The following is a 19415-nucleotide window of genomic DNA, read 5'->3' on the forward strand; positions in this document are numbered from 1 at the left end:
GGTCCCACCGCTTTCCGCAGGCAGGTGCTGTGCTGCAGGCCGCTTGGAATCCGTGCGCGGCCGTTCTGCAGTGGTGACATGCCTGGCACTGCTCCAGGCCCTGGGTGACACAGCAAACAGGCAGACGGGTACCCCCTCGCGTGGCTGGGCCGGAAGGGAGCCAGCAGACTTGTCACCTGAGCCGTAAACACTGTGATTACAGGTGTGGGGCCCGCTGTGGCGCTAATCGCATCACCACTAAATCTCCAGCGGTCCTGTTTTGACTGGAAGGAGGCTGTGTGTCTGTGGTCGTCTGGAGGGAGCTGGGCTAACGGAGCCACCGCGGGGGATTTGGGAGGGCAGTGGCCGCCGGAGGGCGGGGGGCGTTGCTGCAGCCGTCGTAGCTGCGCCTTGGCGGTCCTGGGCTGGGGTGCGCAGCCCCCGCGAGTGGACGCAGGCCCTCCATGGTACAGGAGGGGCGCTGGAGAAGCACTGCCGTTAGCCTCTCTGGAGAAGGCCTGTCCGGACCAGCCACAGGAACAGAGCTGGAGGTTCTCTAGCAAATCAGAGTGTCTTCGGGTGGCGGTGGCTTTAACTGGATCCAGTCATAGGTGGTAGAGTAGTTGTGGGGGGGCTTCTACCGCTCCCTCTCCTGGCGGCTCCAGGGGCCTGGCATCATGCAGGTGCCCTCTTAGTTACAGTGTCTACACAGCATCCTGGCAAAACCAAGGACAGTGGGGGCTCCAAGCCCTCTGCCCCTGTCACATGGCTTTCCTCCCAGAGGGGCCTGGCCCTCGTCTCGCCTGTTCCCTTCCCCCCCCCACTACCAGAAAAAGTCAGGCCCAGAGCAAATCCAGAAGCTGCATGAATGGCGCTGTTCTCCTGCCTGCTGTCCTCCAGGCCCTCATCATCCCTCTAAGCAGAGCAGTCGCTTCCTTTGGGGCCACGTCCCCCGCTGACCCTCAAGGCAGGTCCCTTGGGATGCTGGCACTGTCTTTTCTCGGACTCCAGCCCCAGCTGGTGTCACTCGTTCAGCCGGGTGACCTGGACTGGGGACCGTCCCTGAGGGGCTCCAGGAAGCCAGGCGGTGATAACCAGTCCCTCTCTGTCCCCCTCGGGCAGGGCGAAGGCCGCGTGGTGTACATTCGCAATCTCGCCAGCGACATGAGCTCCCGCGAACTGAAGAGGCGCTTCGAGGTGTTTGGCGAGGTCGTGGAGTGCCAGGTGCTCACCAGGAGCACGAGGTGAGGCAGGCGCTCGCGGGGCTGGGGTGGGGGGCAAAGATGATGGGGGCTGGAGGCCGTCTGCAGAACAGACCTCCCGCGGGCTCAGGAGCAGAAAGGGGCCGCCCGCAGCTGTGCCACCGAGGAGCGGCGGCGACCTGTACTGCCAGTTGGCTCAGCGAGGAGGCGGTTCCCGTACGCTCTCTCCCTGTCACATGGGTGTGCCTACTCTGGCCACCACTGTCCTCTGGGGAGCACAGACAGGTTAACCGAGCAGCTAGTTAGTGGCAGAGCCAGATCTGCAGCCCACGTGTCGGTGTTCGGTTTTCCGCCCTAGACCTGGTTCAGGGCTGCCGACCGGCCCTGGGGCCTGAAGGGACGCCTGCGTGGCGGTCTCTTCCCTGAAGCCACGTTGCTCCATCCCTCCGTCCCTCTGCACCTGCCGGCCTGGCGGTCCAGTGGTCCGGCCTTCCGTTGTGCCAGGCAGCCAGGTTTTTCCTCACTCACCCAGGGCAGCGGTGCTCCAGCTGTCGAGGTCAGCAGGAGTAGGTTGGTGTAAATGCGCAACTGAGGTAGCAAAGCTTTGCTGGTTTCGCACCCGTCCTAAAGGACCTCCCGTTATGTTTGCAATTTTGCAGTCATCCCAAAGGATCTCCTGTTATGTTTGCAAACAAGTTATTCAGGTTTTAAGATTCTAATGTAATAATATTTCAGAGCTTCAGTGAGAGAAGAGTTTGCCCATGAGAATCCTTACATGTCTCATGTCCTTCAGGGCGGTTCCAGAAAATACCGAAACAGGAGAAACAGGAGCCCTTGTGCACTGGCGGTGGGCGTGCAAAGTGGTGCGGCCGCTGTGCAGAGCAGCATGGAGGGCCCACCAACCAGGAAACGTAGATTTTTACCATTTGGTCCACAATCCCGCTTCTGGGTATTCAGGCAAAAGAATTTACAGCCAGATCTTTTGCTTTGTCTTTTTAGGGCTGCACCCGTGGCATGTGGAGGTTCCCAGGCTGGGGGCTGAATCAGAGCTGCAGCTGCCAGCCTAGGCCACAGCCACAGCCACACCAGATCCGAGCCGCGTCTTTGACCTACACCGCGGCTCATGGCAACACTGGATCCTTAACCCACTGAGAGGCCAAGGATCGAGCCCGCTGAGCCACAGCGGGAGCCTCCGAAGTCAGGTCCGGAGGAGATTCACGCACATCTATGTTCCTAGCGGTGTGATTCACAGCAGCCGAGGGGTGGGAACAAGCCGGGGTCCTGTGACAGGAAGGGTGAGGACAACATGTGCACACGTGGTCGAACATGAGTCATTCTTCAAGAGGCAGGGCATCAGGAGCTCCCGTCGTGGCTCAAAGGAGACGCCCGACTAGGATCCATGAGGTCTCGGGTTCGAGCGATCCCTGGCCTTGCTCAGTGGTTAAGGATCCGGCGCTGCCGTCAGTCTGGGTAGGTTGCAGACGCAGCTTGGATCTGGCGCTGATGTGACTGTGGTATAGACTAGCAGCTGCAGCTCTGATGGAACCCCTAGCCTGGGAACCCCCATGTGCTGCATGGGTGGCCCTAAAAAGCAAAAATAAATAAATTAAAAATAAGGAGTCTTTACACAAATAGAACTATTTAAATTTCTCTGCAGTTCAGGATATCAAGTGAGATAACATGTAAAAACAGGTAAGGAAATTAATCTCTAAGATTAATTCATTTGTGACGATTTAAAGAGCATTCATAAAGCTCAGACATTGAAAGAGGCAAAAGGATTCCACCTGCGACCGGTTCCGAGGTGACAGGAGATGTGACAGCTGAGTGTGTGTCAGGCCTGACTTTCCACTCCCTTCTTCACCTTGGCACCTCCTTGGGCGGGCCTCCCTCGTGGTAGCAAAGTGGCTGCCTGCGGCTCGCAGCTCATCTCCTACCCAGGGAAGGAGGAGTCCCCCCACCATGGTTCCAGCAAACACATGGGGTGGAGTCTTTGGGGTTCTGCCTTGGGTGACGGGTTCATCCCTGAAGAAATCACTGTGGCCCAGGAGGTCCTCCATCAGGGGACTTAGCTGGCACCCTGAGCCCACCTGAGCACGGGGCTCTGTCATCAGAGGAAGGGGAGCGCATGCTGAGCGGGCATCCGCATCTGCCGTCCTCGGGAGGTGACGGCCGCATGGGCGGCCAAGGAAGTGGTGGCCGAGGCTGCCTTTGAAGGGAGTGGGAGTGGTAGGATGGAGCGGGGGTGGGGCGAATCCCAGAAAATGGGAAGCGTGATGAGAGGAGGGTGGGGGGCGAGGCGCATCCGCTTTCGTGGCGGGAGGCCTGAGTTGGGCTCCCCGCTCTGCCACCTGCCTTTGGGCCAATTCTGAGCTCGCAGAGCTGTTTTCTCCCCGGGGGGGTCGGGGGTGGGATGACCGTGGTCCCCCCTCTCGGGGGTCTGAAGACCGTGGGAGACGGTGCGTGGCGACCGGCCCCTGCAGACCGCGGCACCCCGCCTGCTCCCGCTGTCGTCTCTCGCGTGGGTCAGCCTAGAGCCCTTCCCCGGGACCAGGTGACAGACAGGGTTGCCGAGTCCTGGTGCTTTTCTGGGCGCGCCCAGTGACAGGGGTCCTGCTGACCCTCTGCCCTGGTCCTCTCCCCGCAGAGGCGAGAAGTGCGGCTTCGTCACCTACCGGCGCTCCGAGCACGCGGCGCTGTCCCTGCGGAAGGGCGCGGCCCTGCGGGGGCGCAGCGAGCCCTCCTTCCCGCTGAGCTCCGGGGGCCTCCGGCGCTTCTGCTGGCCCCGCTACGCCGACTTCGGTGAGTTTGTGGGGCGCACATCCCAGTGGAGCCCCGGGCGCAGGGGCCGTGGCCTCCGGCATTGACACCTGGAGCCCCCTCTGGGCGCGGCCCCCGCCCGGGGGGGTCCCTGTGCTGATGGAGGCCCTGGGCCTGACGGCCGCCGTCCCCACCTTCCTCCGGCCTCTGGTCTGTCTCGTCCTGGGCCAGGACTGGTGCCAAAGGGATGAGGCCTGTGGGGGCCTCTGGGAAGGGCCAGTCTTGTGCTCCCAGCGCCCTGGCGCAACCATGGCCCCTGCCCCCCTGGCCGCTCGGGATCCTGCGGGACCCTGCCCCGGGTCCTTTCATGGGCTGCAGTGCAGCGGCCTTGTCCCCGCGCCTTCTCCTCTTGTGGGGACAAGTCGGCGAAGAAGCGCGAAGCACCCTTTCGGAACGAGCTCTCTGTGGGAGGGGTCTGATGTCACGTCCGTAGCACAGGCCTGAGTGTCGGGAGTCCTGGGGGCTCCAGCCAGGCCTGGCTCCCCCTGACCGCGTGTCCGCCCCGGGGACCCAGTTCCACAGCCACGCGACAGGGCATCTCAGCTTCATGGGTGGCGGGGGCTGCCTTCTGTGTCCTCCGAGGCGTTTTGCCAATGGGCAGGAAGGGGGGGGGGTGCGGAGGATATCGGGCCGGAGAGGAGCTCTGTGGGCCCTGGTGCGGCCTCTCTCCATCCTGCCAGCGGGGCGGCCGCGGCCCTGACTCGCCCGTGACACGGCGCAGGGCCCCCGGCAGGATGGCAGAGTCCGCGCCCGCTGCCAGGTGCCCCGAGTTCCCTGGCCGCGTCCGCTCCGTGGGGCTGGCCCTGGTGGCAGGTGTTGCCGGCCACTCTCTGTCGCTCACCGGCTCCTCCACCCCCGCCCAGATGCCAACTCGGAAGAGGCCCCGCCTGCATCCGTGAAAACCAAGTACGAAGCCATGGATTTCGACAGCTTGCTGAGGGAGGCCCAGCAGAGCCTGCACTGACAACAGCCTTAACCTCGAGGAAAACCTCAATACCTCAGACGGGCCCTTCCAACCTGTTTACGCTTTCAGAGAAATTAAGGACATGAGACGGAGCGAGAGCGAGCGAGCGAGCGAGAGAGAGAGAGAGAGAGAGAGAGAGAGAGAGACACGGGGAACTGCTGTCCTTTTAAAAGAATAATCAATGTTTACATTGAACAAAGCTGCTTCTGTGTGAGTTTCCACGGTGTGCACGCTCCACTGCCACATCAGCGTCCTCGCTTCCCACGGGCTGTCCGGGATGCCCTCGCCTCCTGACCGACGGCCCCTCCTAGACGTGCAGCTGTGTCCGCCATGCGTTTCCGTCTGTAGTGCGTGACGAAGTCGTTACTCGTGAATAGAATCAGGATTATAAACTCATTTTTAATTGAAGAAAACAAAAGTATATCCTTTAAGTGATGTGTTTATGGCTCAGGTGTCCTGTGCCTGGGATTGTCCTGTTGCTTCCTTGATTTTTAACTACGCACTGTCGTGAGATGTTTGCCACTCAGCTGCCCTGCTCCCTTGGCCAGAGGGCCCCAGAGGTGCTGGGGGGCCGGAGGGCTGGTCGCCGGGGAGTGTGGCGTGCAGCCAGCCCAGGAGCCCGGGAGGGGTTTCAGGGCCTCTCCTGCGGGGCCCTGCCTCGCGTCTCGTTGAGCGAGCCCGGGTCCGCGTAGAATCAGAGCCCTCGTCTGGTGCCCGGCTCTCGCTGAGAGCTTGTGCCTGGCCCTGAGGGCTCGGATCCTCGCGGATCTTAGGGAAGAGGGGGGTGAGGCAGGAGGCTGGTGACTTTTGCCCCGGGGTCCCCCGACCAGTGAGATTACAGAGCACTGGCCCGGCCCAGGAGCCCAGGCCTCCCGATCGCTGGTCCCAGCCTCCCTCAGTAGCTGGAGTGAAGAAGCGGGGTTGCAGGGCCTGGCAGAGCTGGGGCGGCCAAAGAGGACCACAGGCGAGACGCCTGCGGGCTCACCCTGGGGCGTCCGTCAGCGGCGGTCTCGTCAGCACGGGGCGAGTTCAGGCTCCGGCACCAGCCTTGATCCAAAGGGTCCTGCCGTCCGCCTGCAGCTGTGGACCCGCCACCAGGGCTTCAGTGACGCCGTGGGCGTGACGCGGACAGATCTGGGAGCAAGCCTGGCTTCACCCCTGCTCACACGGGTCGTTGTTTGGGGGCAGGGGGCACGGGGTGGGTGATAAGACAGTCTCCAAGCTGATTCCCGGACGGTCTGTTGGGCTTGACTGAAGGTTCGTGTTCTTGAGTGACGTCGAAGCCGCGTCCGGGGTGTCCCGTGGGTGCCTTGGGGGTCGCCTTGGGGCAGGCCAAGCGAGCGTGTTTCTCTGCTTCAGACAGAGCGGCTCCAGGTGCATCTCTTTCACGCCCAGCTTCCTCGGGAAGCTTTTGTGTGTCCAAGAAAGAAGCAGAACGGTCCTGCCGCTTTTCTTTAGAGTTTGAACTTGACTCATTAAACAAAAACTAGCTGATTTAATCCATTATTAATACCGGGCCTCGTTCTTTGAGAATTGGTCGTCATGGGGCTTTTTTGGTTGCTTTTTAAGATTATAAAATACCTCAGTAGCTTCACTGGGCTGATACGCCAGGCCCCCCGAGGAGGTGGAGGAGACCAGCCTGGAAGGGGAGTTTGAGTTCCTGTGCATCAAACCACAGCCCCTCTGGGCCCCAGTTTTCTTTGCTGTGCGATGCGCGGAGGCGGGGACAACTAGGCCCTGCCGGCTCTGACAGCTGAGCGTCCCACGTGGCACACGTACCTCCACTCCCACATCCTTGGCCAGTGGCAGACATAACCAGTCGGCCCCAGGCCTCGCGTTCTTTGAGCTTGCTCATGCTGTTGGGACCTCGGCTCTGTGCTCTGAGCAGCCGTCCCTGATTGGTCTGCAGTTCCGCCTCTTTCACGTCCTGGTCTGATCTTTGAAAGGTGCCTGTCTTACAGAGCCATACGGTGGCCGGGTGTCATGCTGGCCCATTCCTCTCTGTCACATCCTGATCTGTGGGAGAAAGTTCCTTTGAAGCCATTCCTTGGCCCAGGACTCCCAGCACTACTCTGCCACGTAACCCCACCCGGGGATGGGAGCCAGGTGGGAGAGTGGCCGTAAGCAAGTTTGGGAAGGCAGCGTTTGTCAGTTTGTCGGGATGGACCAGGAGGGGGCTTTCCACGGCACGGGCTGAGCACTCTCAATTCCTGTTCCAGCTGCTCACTGCCTAGCATCCAGTAGGCGTACAATAAATGGCTGTGGACTAGAACTTCAGTCCACCCGATGCCCCCTTAAGGTCTGCTCTGCATCGGCAGTAAACTGAGCCTTTGTCGCGTGGAAGCTCATGGGGACGCAGTTACACGCAGGGTCTGGAGAGCTGGGTTGAGTCCTGGCTCCACCAAGAGCTGCCTCTGTGACGTTGTGGCTCGCGGTGTCCCTTCCGCTCGTGGAGCCTCTGTGTGTCACAAGGAGACGGAGCGCATGACCTCTGCCCCGCGCTGGCTCGTCTCTGATGGCAGCGCGGCTAGATGGCAGTGGAGGGTGAAGGATGCGGATTTTCAGGGAGGGACGAGCATTGCAGGTAGTTAGACTTTGGCCTTGAGCAGAGCAGAGATCTGAGGTCGCGCTGGGATGGGAGGAGCCCAAGGTCACGGCCGGCCGGGGCCGCTGCTGGGGGAGGGCGCCGGCCGCGGGCGCAGAGCGGCTTCTTCCCGCCGTCTGTGCATGAAAGGCTCTGCCACGGCCCGCGCCTGCGGCCAGCCTCCATCTGGAAGACTTACTCGGTGCTGAGTCTCCCTCACCAAGGAGACTCCAAGGATAGCTCGGCAACCATGGCCTTTGCCCCCAGACGAAGGGGTGGCCCGAGGGAGCAGCTGCCACTGGCAGCCGTCTCGGTGTGGCTGTCTGTGCTAGCGTTTGCTCGCCGTCATGTGTACCTGTGACTTGCCCTGAAAGCCTGCAGTAGACCGTGTGGGTAGCGCCCCCACGAGGAAGCCTGTACCGTCGTCTCTGTGCCGGGCAGCTATTTTCAGCCGCTGAGTGGGATTCTTCCATCTCCTTCCTCAGTCGCCGCGAGGCTGGATCGGATCCCTCTCCAGGGCTCTGGTTACCCAAGGAAAATGCATCACGGCGGTGGAGCGTGAGCGGCTGGAGAGCAGCTGAGGCCCCCGCTCCCTGACCCCGTCACCCCATGTCCCCCCAGCACTGCTTTGCGACATAGCAGCCGTCAGGTGTCTGCATCGGCTGGGCGCCCTCGAAGCCTTGGGTGTGGAGCGCACCCCGCAGAGAGCCGGGCCTTTGGGGGCTCCGGGGGCAGGAAGGGAGGGAGCCTCCGGGCCGCACAGGCTGCGTCCCCAGGTCCGATGCAGGGAGAGGGGCGGGATAGGAAATCTTTCTCACCTAAAGCCTGTGCTTGTGGCTGCTGTGGTTTCTTCGAGCTGATGCCGTCTGCGTGCTGAGGGCGGGGGAGGCGTGACAGCGCGGTCCCTCTGCGTGGACACCCGGGAGCCCCACCCCCGGCCTCGGGTTCAGCTGAATCCCAGCCGAGCCTGCAGCCGGAGAGCTGGGGCATCCACACCATGAAGCAGAATCAACCCCAGAGGACTTGTGGGTCTGACTCGCTGGCGTCAAAACCGCGGTGTTTCCTCAGCCCTGAGGTTCAGCAGTTCTCCTCTTAGGCGACCAAGAGCGAAACTGGGCGGATGGTAGCGCGTCAAGAGCACCTGATGGCTTCAGTGGCCGGACGAGGGGACCCTTCCCACCGGGGCGGACGGGAGCCGGCTGCTGCTTACGTGCAATATGCTTAACGCTGGTCGCCAGGTCCCCGAGTCGTTTGCACGTGGAGATGAGCTGCTGGTCCGGGGGTGCAGAGGAGGGGGAGGGCTCAGGAGCTGGGGGGCCCTTGTACACGGAGATGCTCTTGGCCCCAAACAGACACGGGCTGGGGAGCCTTCTGGGAGCCAGCCCTGGAAGGTCCTAGGAAGCAGGCGGAGGCCAATAAAAGCACTTTGAGAAAAACCGCAAGCCTTCAGCCTGGCTCCACGTTTCCACACTGGCAAACCCGGATCTCCTGGAGCTCTGAAGTGTGCTCTCCTAGGGGTTGGCAAGGGGCCTCAGGACAGGGGGCTCCTGGACGTCAGCAGCAGGAGGGCCCATCCCAGGGCCAGCCTTTTGCTGGCTTCTTTATTGGAGGCCCTACAAATGGGACGGTGCTTTCAGATCTTGGTACCTATTTTTGTATTCTAAACACACCGCAGCAGCGCAGCCAGTTGACACGGGTGTGCAAAGCAAGTCCTTTATCTCTAAGCCGTCTCCAAGCGAGAAGTCCTAGGTTTCTGACTTGCCCTGTGATCCTGGGCCTCCGTTTCCTCATCCAGCAAATGGGAATGCCGGATGGGCCGGCCGCCTCCGACAGGCTCCGTTCCCATCCTGGAGCATCGGGAGTCTGTCCCCAGGCTCTCAGACCAGGTGCAGCCTGTGTGCTTGCGGTCACAGTGACCGTTCTCTGCACGGTGTAACCCAACGGCAGTGGATTCAAACCCACATGGTCCTGGCCGAGGTACCCTCCCCAAGGAGGCCGGCTCTCCAGGACAGACCTAAGCCATAGCTACAGGTGGGGACGGTGAGACGACCAGCCCCAGCCTGAGGAGGTGGCCGTGGTGGCAGTGGCGGGTCTCACCCTGGCCTTTCCTCGCCGCCCCCCCCCCCCCACTGCCCCCTGATGCTCTCGGTCCAAGCCTCGTGGTCTCCTTGGCTGTTTTTCTCTCGCTCAGACAGTACTAGCAATACACTTTTTCCCCCCAAAAGCAGCTTAACTTAGGCACTTTTCACACCCTTCATTCACGTGGTTGTGAAGCACACGGGCTGACAGCAGGCAGGGATCGCCCTGCGTATGTTAGGGCAGCTTTGGTGTCTGGTTTCTCTGACGGTGTGGCAGCGGTGGCTGAGCTTCGAGCTGGGGGGCCGGATTCCCAGACAGGCCGTTTCGTCAGAACGCTCGCCCGTTCGGAAGCAGCGGCCCCCACGGGGGCTCGGCCCGTAGGGCTTTGTAGGGGGTCAGACCCTGAGCTGTGCAGCAGCGCCTCCGAGAGGGGTCTGTGTAGCTCGAACCCTCTGCGCTGTCTGGTTTGTCGAAGGGCCTCCAGGGAGGCCGAGGAGAGCCCCCTTTTCTCTTGGCCAGCCTTGCCCTTGGGTGACTTTTGAAGGGATAGGTCCGCGTCCCCTCAGCGCTTTGCCTTATCAACGTCTCGTCCTCGCCGTCTAGGGGCCAAAGACTGTGTCCACCAGCTCCCCAGACGGAAGGCAGAGTCTTCCCACCGCCTGCCGTCCAGCAGGGACACGAGCGAGCTGTGCGTGTGCTTAGAGCCCAGCGTAGCACCCGTCAAGCCCCAAACAGCCTCTCGTTGGGCCCTCAGGCCAACCGAGAAGTGGGACTCGAGCCGTCCTGTCCTGCGGCAGTGGAGACGGGAGTGGCCCCGGGGCCCGGAGCCTGGGAGGGGTTTACTGTAACTGCAATACTGGCAGCCCAGCTGCTGACCTTGAGTGAACCTCTGCTAGGCGGCCCCCCCGGACCCTCGGGACGAGCACAGAGGTGGAGTGAGAGGATTCCGTGGGGGCCTGGCCATGGCCTTTGATGGGGTCCACCGAATAACCAAACCGATTCTGTTTGTTTCTGTGTTTTGTATTTTAAAATCTTGTCAAGTGTTTTTTTGTGTTAGGAAAAAAAAGTCATAAACTCCTCCCAGCTTTGTTTCCTGAGGGATGCCCCGACTCCCATGGAGGGGTTGGGAAGGCCAGGGAGTGGGCGTCAGGGTGGTCCGGGGGCCCGGGGAGTGGACACTTGGGTTTCCAGGCGGCTTCTGGGGGAGACGACCCCCCGGAGCCGGGCTCGGTGAGCCCTGCTCCGGAGGGCACAGCCACGCCGCACCTCCTTGTGCTGCGGTGTTCGCCTTGGCTTGGAGCACCTGCTTCTCCCAGGGGCAGCTGCTGCCGTGGACACCAACACGAGGCGCGCCTGCCCAGCCCCCGGGCTCTCAAGGGACGGTGTCTGTAGCGAGCCTTAACCGCCTGGGCAAGGCGGTCCCTGTCGTCCTTCCAGCATTTCCAAATCTCGGACTCGATTCCTTTTCTCTTGGTGAGACCATGCAGCCTCGAGAATTCTGAGCAATAGGGAGCCAGGGTTTCCCCCGGCTCTGTGACAGGGGCACGCCAGGGCACGACTGACTGCGTGAGGTGTGGGCTTGCTCAGGGTCCCACCGCAGGGGCATTATTTATTAGGAGGCTCAGCAAGGTAACTGCAGCCTGGGGTGCATGAGCGCAAGGCTGTGTGTGTGTGTGCGCGCGCCCGCGTGTGTGTGTGTGTCTGCACGTGTGCACGCCTGTGTGTGTGTGTGTGTGTGTGTGTGGAATTACATTGATGCATTTCTTGAGAAAGGTGCAAGAATTTCACCCACACAGAGGGACACATCTGCTTTGTTATTTATAATAGAAAGCTAAATTTTAATTTTTTAAAGGACACTGCTAATGATTGAGAATCGAGTTTTTAGTTTTGCTATTTTTTTTAATTGGTAGAGGATTTTTATATATTTTTTCCATTTTGTTGGGTTGTGTCCTTATTTATATAAATACTTTATCTGTGAGAGGCAAGGAGGAAAACCTTCTTTGCTTTTAATTACTGTGGTTGTCATCCTCCCTATTTTATTTCCGGTGTGATTTCTCCGTCTTACCTTCTAAATGAGAAAACGTTTTCCTGTATTTGTACATTGTCAGATTCTATAGTTTCATAGATAATTTAACCAAACTGCTCTATGTATTATTATTCCGTTGAGTACAAAGTTCTATTTTAACGTCTGTAAATACTTCGGAACTGGCTTCTTTTCTCCGACTCCCCCCGTGGAGCTACTGTTTACATCACAGAAACTGTAGAATCTCTGCCCATGTCCTGTAAGTAGTGATCTGCTTATTACACATGAACCTGACAAGGACACTATGGAGATTAAAAGAAAATACCGCCCACAGCCCCGCCCGCCTGTGTCTGTCTTTATTGGTGCTCCGTGCTGGCCGAGGGGCGCGGGTGCGCCGGTCACTAGCCGGGGAGGATTCCAGCTTCGCGGTCATCTCTGGGTGACGCCCCTCCCCCCAGACTCTCCACGTCCGTGGTCCTCTCTGCCCGGCGCCTGTCGTGGGTCACCGTGAGCCAGAGTGAGGCTGGCCTCCCGTAACTTAATTGTTTCCTGACAGCCTTTTGCCACTATGTTGACTTTTTTTTCCACTGTGCCCATGGCATGCAGAAATTTCCAGGCCAGGGATCAAACCCGTGCCACAGCGGTGACAACCCTGGATCCTTAACCACTAGGCCACCAGCGAGCTCCACCAGTATGACTTATAGAGCTAGATCTTCTGAACAAGCACTCCTTGTTTGGGTATCTCGGCTCCCTTTTTTTTCCTTTTTCCCTTTTTAGGGCTGCACCCACAGCATATGGGAATTTCCAGGCGAGGGGTCGAATCAGAGCTGCAACTGCCGGCCACAGCCACAACCACAGCAACGCTGGATCCGAGCTGCGTCTGCCCCCTACGCCACCGCTTGCAGCAGCGCCAGATTCTTAACCCAGTGAGCCAGGCTGGGGAGCAAACACGCATCCTCGCAGACACTGTCTTGGGTTCTTAACCCCTGAGCCGCAGCGGCGTCTCTGTGCCCGGCTGCTACACACCGCACGTGCGCTTTGCACAGAGCGTGCGTGTGCTTTGCTCCCGCTTCAGAGCGCTCTTGGCTGTAGCCTTTACTTTGCCCTAAGGCTGCGTTCGGGTAGCGTTCAAGGGCCGTTTGAGCGCATACCGTCCCCGGGTGCCCCGAGAGGGCTGGTCGGTGGTGAAGATGAGACCCGGACGAGAGCGGGTAGCATCAGCCGCTCCGTGCACACGATGGCCGGCTCTTCGCACTGTGGTTTACCGTCGGCACAGACTCGCTCCCGTTGCTCCAGGGGCTTATTTTCTCAGTCTGGAAACTGCTTGGATTTCTTCATTTGGGAGGGGCCGCAGGATGATTTTTCTCTGTAAAGTGGGAGCGGGGTTTCCACTCAGCGAGAAGCTTCTCCGGCCTGAACTGGAGGCCTGTTGGGGGGTGGGGGGGCAGTGTGTTTCCAGGGCCGGGGTCGTTTCTGGCGAGCGACAGCGTGTTTTACACGCACGCACACCCGTTCTCCTGCAGACTCTGTCCCCGTGGACGGAGTTGGAGTCCAGAGAGAGGTTAGCTGTGTGACGGATGCTTGCTCTGTCTCCATCATTCCCTGACTAGACGGTAAACTCCAGGAAAGCAGCACTGCTTCCCCCCTCGTTGCAGGATGCCCAGCCCCGTGAAGCAGGAATTCCTGATGGGCCAGGGAGGTGCTCCTGCCCGTGGCCTGGTCGGTGACTGTACAAAGCTCCAGGGGGAGCCGGAAACCCAGACAAGGGGTCCAGACCCAGCCCACTGCTGACATCATGACCTGCAGAGATGGGCAGGGCTCATGTGACAGGAGCCCAGAGGGACCTGCTCTACAGTCAGGGGCCTGGGCCCTGGATGCTGTGTTCTCCGTGGCGCTGGGCCTCTGCTCCTGGAGAGAAGGCAGGGGCCGAGCCGAGAACCTGCTCGTCCCCTTGCTGGTCTTCAGTGCCCTCCTTTATGTAAAAAGGAGGTCAGAGTAGATCAGTGGTTTGGAGAAACCACACGTTCCCCCCTCTCAGCAGCCGCGGGCAGGTGGAAGCTGATGCACAGCGTTGCATCATAGCAGCGGGCCAAGGCGAAGAGAAGGGAGCACAGCTAGAATCTAGAGAGACGACTAGAATCCTGAAACCTGTTTGGATCAGGTTCAAACAAATCATTACAGACATTTTTGCGACATCAGGGGCGCGTCCCAAGCCGGGTCTCGAGAGAGCAGCCTCTGCAGGGCGCTTGCCAGGGACGCCCTGGGAACCAGACGGCACCTGGGGGAAGGAGGGAGCCGAGGTGGGCAGAGGGGGAGGCCGAGCTGCAGCGCGAGTGGCGGGCTTGGTGGACCCCGCATGAGTCCCGGAGCTGGAAAGGCCCCAGGGTTGCCCTGCGCTGGCCAAGGCGGCCCGGCCGTGACACCCGGGGTGGCTCCCTCACTAGGTGCGGGCCACCCTGGGGCAAACCGTCTCCCTGTGGGTGACCCCCAAGGGGCTTTGCACACAGCGGTCATCACTGCGGGGACGGCGATCCTGGGTAGCAAGGCCATGCGGCTTGTCACAGCATCCACCGCAACCAAGTATGCGGGGTTCCTTTGCTGCGTGACGACAGTGTGACGTTAGAAGCCGCCCCTGTGTCCTGAAAGATGTGTAACAGCAGAGCGAAGCGACGTGTCTGGAATTTGCTTTTCAAAGTCTCGGCTAAGAAAACAAGGAAGGCGAACCGAAGAAGGACAGTCACACGAGGCCACATCTCGATGTGAGACTCTGGGCGACGGGCAGGCGGGATTCGTCACGTGGTTCTCCGCGTGGGACAGGGCTGTGCGCCTGCGTCCTGTGCGATGATGGTGTGAGAACAGAAAGGACTGTAGGTAAGCACGGGAATCTGGTCTGTGAAAAGTCAAATGTCGATTTTAGCTCGACTGAAAGGTTCTCCCTGGAGTTCACGTGATGCAGTGGGTTAAGGGTCCAGCGCTGTCATGGGGGCGGCCTGGGCTGCTGCCGTCGCAGGTTCGATCCCTGGCTTGGGAACTTCCACGTGCTGCAGGCATAGCCAAAATAAAATAAAATAAAATGCTCATAGCTGAAAAGAGGTTTGAAAGCGACTAGGGCAGATGTAAACTAAATTCTCTGTTTTCAAACCCTCTGCCTCTTGACGTCTCAAGCAGGTGTGTGGTTTCCTACTGGCTGGGTGCTCTCCGCCCTCGAAGGGTGGGGCCTTCTGGCGGCAGGTCCCCGCTCAGGCTACTGGATGCTGCAGGACTTGGAGGCAGGCGCGTCCCCCGCTGAGCCCGGCTGGTTTCCTGTGGCTGCGATCAGACAGGAGAGAGCACGCAGGTGAGCAGAGCAGGTGAGCAGAGGCAACTGGGGCTTTCCCTGTGACCTGCCTTGGACTTGGAAGACTTGCAAACCCAAGGGCTCTCCGAAGCCCCGTCACTGCATTATCCGCCCCCCGCCCGACCCCGGGCAGCCAGGGGGGGCGGGGAGCCCTTGCTGGGAGCCCCCACCGTGGGCCCCAGGCTCTGTCACCGCTAACTGTGTGACCTGCCACAGCTTTGCTCTGCCAGCCTTATCTCTGCTCCCGTCACGGAACGGGGACAGCGGGGGCCTGGGGCAGCCCGGGTGGGGGGGCCACGCGGCTGGGGCTCCCGGCGCCGGGTCGGAGCTCCCCGTCTTCCGCCCTCCGCGGACCTTGGCTGGCCGCCGGCTGTTTCTGCTTCTCCTCCTCCTGCGCCTTCGTCTTGGCGTCGTACGCGTCGGCCAGGGCTTTCCACTCCCTGCGGTTGTTGGTGATCCCGTCCAGCATGGGCGTGATCTCCTCGTGGAAACGGGAGAATTCCTGGAAGACACGGCGCCTGGCGCTGGAGGGGAGGCGGTGGGGCGTGGGGGGCGCTGGAACGAGCTGCCCGGTGCCGGCGCCGCAGGGCCCGCGGTCGCAGGATCCCGAGGTGCTCCCGCTCAGACCCCTCCGGGGCACCCCTGGTTTTCAGGATGAAAACGCCTCCGCGAGGCTCCCAGGCCCTCCAGCCCCGGGCCGTTCCCTGCTCACCATCCCGAACCCGGCCCCCGGCACCCGGGTCTCTGTGGGTTCCCGGGGGTGCCGCCCTCTGTGGGCTTCACAGGCCCTTTGCCGGCACACGCTCACGTCCCGCCTTTTCCCTCGGGGCCTCCGACAGACCAGCCTTCCCCACGGAAGCCTCCTCTCCCCACGTCTCACTTGCGCCAACGACCCTGCCCCTGCAGCCGGAGCTGGAGAGGGCAGGCCATGCCTGCTCTTCCCCGGGTGGCCTTGGCCTCGCTCGGGGTCCAGGGCTCGAGGACGGTCAGCTTCCGTGAGTGGGACGGGGCTGCGAGCAGAGGCCTCAGCTCTGAGACTAAGCATCGGGCCTTGGAGCCCAGCCGGGGCCAGCTGAGGAAACGCTTGATCCCTCGGAGCCTCAGCACCGAACCCCGAGAGGCGGGGCAGCGAGATCGCCCCTCCTGGATTTTAGGTGACGAGACGGAGGTGTGGCTTGATGGAGCTTTGCACAGGTAAGGATGGCAAATCCAGGACCCACTGTGGGCTGCGACAGAGCTGGCTGGGTTCAGAGCTGCCTGGGTTCGGATCCAGCCTCTGCCACCAGCCATGTGATCTTGGGCGGGTCACCAGGACCTCAGGGCAGGACCTGGCAGGGTTGTGGGGATGATAGGTCTCATGGTGCCACGTGCCACTGATGGCCGTGGAGGGGGTCTCATGGTGCTGGAAAGGGCATCAGCTATGCTGCCCGGTTGCTCGGAGGAGCCCAGTGAGTCGGCGTTAAGTCAGAGGATGCGCTTGTGCCCACTCTGGGAGCAGAAGCGCTGCAGCTCCTGCAGCAGAAAGACCCTAGACCCGGGGTCAGGCCACCGGGCTGTGAGGCTGTCTGGTGGCTGACTCAGGGACCTGGCCCTGCCTTTACCCTCTCCGACCACCGGCTCCCGGGAAACACAGGCAAAGGTGAAACAACGAACAGCAGGCGGATGGTGGCACAGAGAACAGGGACTGGCGAGCCGCGGGTTTCTTGAGAGAGACTTTAAGCTCGAGCCAGAGCTCAAAGAGAAATTCCAGGTTATCTTCTTTTGCCTTTTCTAGGGCCGCACCCGCAGCCTATGGGGGTTCCCACGCTAGGGGTCTAAGTGGAGCTGCAGCTGCCGGCCTCCACCACAGCCACAGCAACACGGTGGTCTTTCGACGCATGGGGAGCTGTGGCCTGTCACCCTCCCGGCAGGTGGACAGGTTAGGAGGGCGTGGGTCTGCTCCGCCCCCACTTCCCTGCCGGAAAACACGGCACACCGCTTGTCCCACAGGTATTCACTGAGCAGCTGGGATGTCCGAGGCTCCAGGCCCTGGCCCGGCCGGGCCGCCCCACCGGCCCCACCGGGCTGCCCTGGGCACCACGGGCCCCTGGAGGCGAGAAGGGCTGTGTCAGCTGGCCCACGCTGGCCCTGGCAGGGTGTGCCATGTCCCTGGTGGTGTTTGGGCCCCCCGGGCCCCCCGAGACCCCTAGTTGGGCATGAGCAGAGCCACGGACTCACCTTGTAGACAAAGGTGCACACGAAGTCGATGAAGCCGACCTGGAGCTTGGGGAGCTCGTCCGCCTTGTTTCTGTCCATCATGGGCTGTCGGGGAGAGAGAGTGAGCAGGCTCCCCCCAGCCCGACGCCGAGGGCTCCCGCCCTGCCTGTGCGACCTGCTCGTGGGACAACTCAGCATTGTAACTGCACGGATCTGAGCAGCGGTCGACAGGAAACACAGGGACCCGCGACGCCCTGGGTGCGGTGACCGGAGCCGGAGCTCGGGGAGCTCTGCGCAGCAGAGACCCGCTGTCTCCAGCACAGGGCACCCCAGAAAAAGGGGGGACCACTGGGATGTAAAAAAACCTGTGAGGAACAACACCTGGAGGGAGCAGTGGCCCTTGGCGGGGTCCTAATCGGAACAAATCAGCATAATTAATTTTCTCAGTCAGGGAAAACAGAATTTGGGGGTTAGATGATATTAAGATTTTTTTTTTTGGTCTTTTTAGGGCCACACCCGCAGCACATGGAGGTTCCCAGGCCAGGGGTCGAATCGGAGCTGTTGCTGCCGGCCTGCACCACAGCTCACGGCAACGCCAGATCCGAGCCGCGTCTGCGACCTGCACCACAGCTGCAGCAACGCCGGATCCTTTAACCCGCTGTGCGCGGCTGGGGGCTGAACCTGCGTCCCGGCGCTGCAGAGATGCCGCCAATTCCGTTGCACCACATCGGGAACTCCAGGAGTTACTACTCATTTTTCGAATGTGAAAGGGGTCTTGTGGTTGTGGGTGTGTGTTTGTGTTCTAAGCTCTTAAGGACGCATCCTAGGGTACGTGTGGAGGAAGTGACCGCGTCTGGGATTTTACACTAAGACACTTCAGCCGAGAGATTAAAAAATGCCTGCTGGGAGTTCCCAACCGTGGCGCAGTGGTTAACGAGCCCGACTAGATTAGCATCCATGAGGACGCGGGTTGGATCCCTGGCCTCGCTCAGTGAGTTAAGGATCCGGCGTTGCTGTGAGCTGTGGTGTAGGTCGCCGATGGGGCTTGGATCCCGTGTGGCTGTGGCTGTGGTGTGGGCCGGCGGCTTCAGCTCCGATTCGACCGCTAGCCTGGGAACCTCCATGTGCTGCAGGTGTGACCCTAAAAAGACCAAAAAAAAAAAAAAGCATGCTGAGGCCAGAGTGGCAGACTGTGGCTGATGGTTGAGTCTGGCTGATGGATACGTAGAGTTTATATTCTCTCCACATTTTAAGCCGTTAAAAAGAAAAAAAGCAGAAAGACACAGATCTCCAGGTCCTCGTTGTTCTTGTTCGGGAGGTTTGCCTGCACCTCACCGCCCTCTGCTCTCGGGGACCTGCCCGGGCCCCACGTGTCCCCGGCATCCTTAGCACGCTCACAGGCCTGGTCCGTCCCCATCGCGGTGGTTCTGTCCACAACATGTCTTGCCCTCTTAGCCCTCGGCCAATTCCGAGCCCTGCCCTAGCTCTAGAGGGCCTCCGACAACCCCCGAACTGAGCTGCCTTCAGTGGCAGGAGCCGGCTGCCCCCCCCACCAAGTTTACTTTGGGCATCAGCAGGTTCTCAGCTGGATCAGGTCCCCCCCAGTGGCCTGTGCTGCACAGGACCGGGAGGCAGGCTCCCACACTGTGGGAATTGAAAGGGAATCTAAGTTTCTGCCTCTGCTTGTCCGTCTCTGCTTAGCTGGGTGAGCTAAGGACAGGTGCCTTAGAGCAGGGTCCCCAAATTTAGGGGGGACCTAAATTTGCTGGGCCCACCCCCGGCGTTCCTGTTCAGGTAGGTCCAGGTGGGTCTGTGGAGTCGTAGCTCTAATACGTCCCTAAGTGCCAGGGTTGATGGTGGCCTCCGGGGACCACACTCTGAGGACACGGGGTGAGGAAAGGGCCCGTCTCTCCGCCACGGCCAGGTCACCGCTCTCCGCCGGGCTGAGACCACCCCCTGCAGGCCGACGCCGTCCCCACTCACGATGGGATTCTGCTGCAGCACCGAGCGCTCCAGGTCACCTTGTTCCCAGAATTCAGCAGCCACCAGCAGAGCCACCTGCGACAGGACGACACCCTCCTCGGAGTCGAGCCCCGCCCCCATCCTCCCACCCGGCGCCCGTCCCGCGGGACGTCCTCGTGGGAGGCGTCCTAAGGGGTTTCCACGTGGCAGAGGAGGAGGGGGCAAAGGGGGGCCGCCCCAGGAGCTGGAGCGTCCAAGCCACGTCAGCTGCT

At 61.0% G+C, this 19415-nt stretch overlaps 2 protein-coding genes across 13 annotated transcripts in view; one reads left to right on the forward strand and one right to left on the reverse strand.

Annotated features, from left to right (window-relative positions):
- The window catches only part of PPARGC1B (PPARG coactivator 1 beta), a 101897-nt gene extending 89916 nt beyond the window's left edge, over positions 1–11981 (forward strand). For 6 of the 7 annotated variants that reach the window (XR_002342022.2, XR_014839149.1, XM_021085008.2 and 3 more), the window contains 3 exons: positions 1102–1223; positions 3826–3980; positions 4862–11981. Coding sequence is in view for 4 of the 7 variants with exons in the window: in XM_021085008.2 (XP_020940667.2) it covers positions 1102–1223; positions 3826–3980; positions 4862–4962 (378 nt within the window). In the remaining 3 variants the exon portion in view is untranslated. The remainder of the gene's footprint in view (positions 1–1101; positions 1224–3825; positions 3981–4861) is intronic. The other variant, XR_014839150.1, reaches the window with a different exon arrangement.
- PDE6A (phosphodiesterase 6A) overlaps positions 11630–19415 on the reverse strand; it is a 62072-nt gene continuing 54286 nt past the window's right edge. For all 6 annotated transcript variants that reach the window (XM_005661807.4, XM_085015090.1, XM_085015092.1 and 3 more), the window contains 4 exons: positions 19165–19239; positions 17203–17286; positions 15340–15487; positions 11630–14957 (listed from right to left, as the gene is read on the reverse strand). In XM_005661807.4, the coding sequence (XP_005661864.1) occupies positions 14893–14957; positions 15340–15487; positions 17203–17286; positions 19165–19239 (372 nt within the window). In that variant the 3' untranslated portion in view covers positions 11630–14892. The remainder of the gene's footprint in view (positions 14958–15339; positions 15488–17202; positions 17287–19164; positions 19240–19415) is intronic.

Source organism: Sus scrofa, chromosome 2, assembly GCF_054392235.1.
Source record: "Sus scrofa isolate SSC_HxYL_T2T_F1_AM1 chromosome 2, Sscrofa_HxYL_maternal_Yorkshire_Landrace_v2.0, whole genome shotgun sequence".
In the NCBI taxonomy this organism is placed as follows: Eukaryota; Metazoa; Chordata; class Mammalia; order Artiodactyla; family Suidae; genus Sus; species Sus scrofa.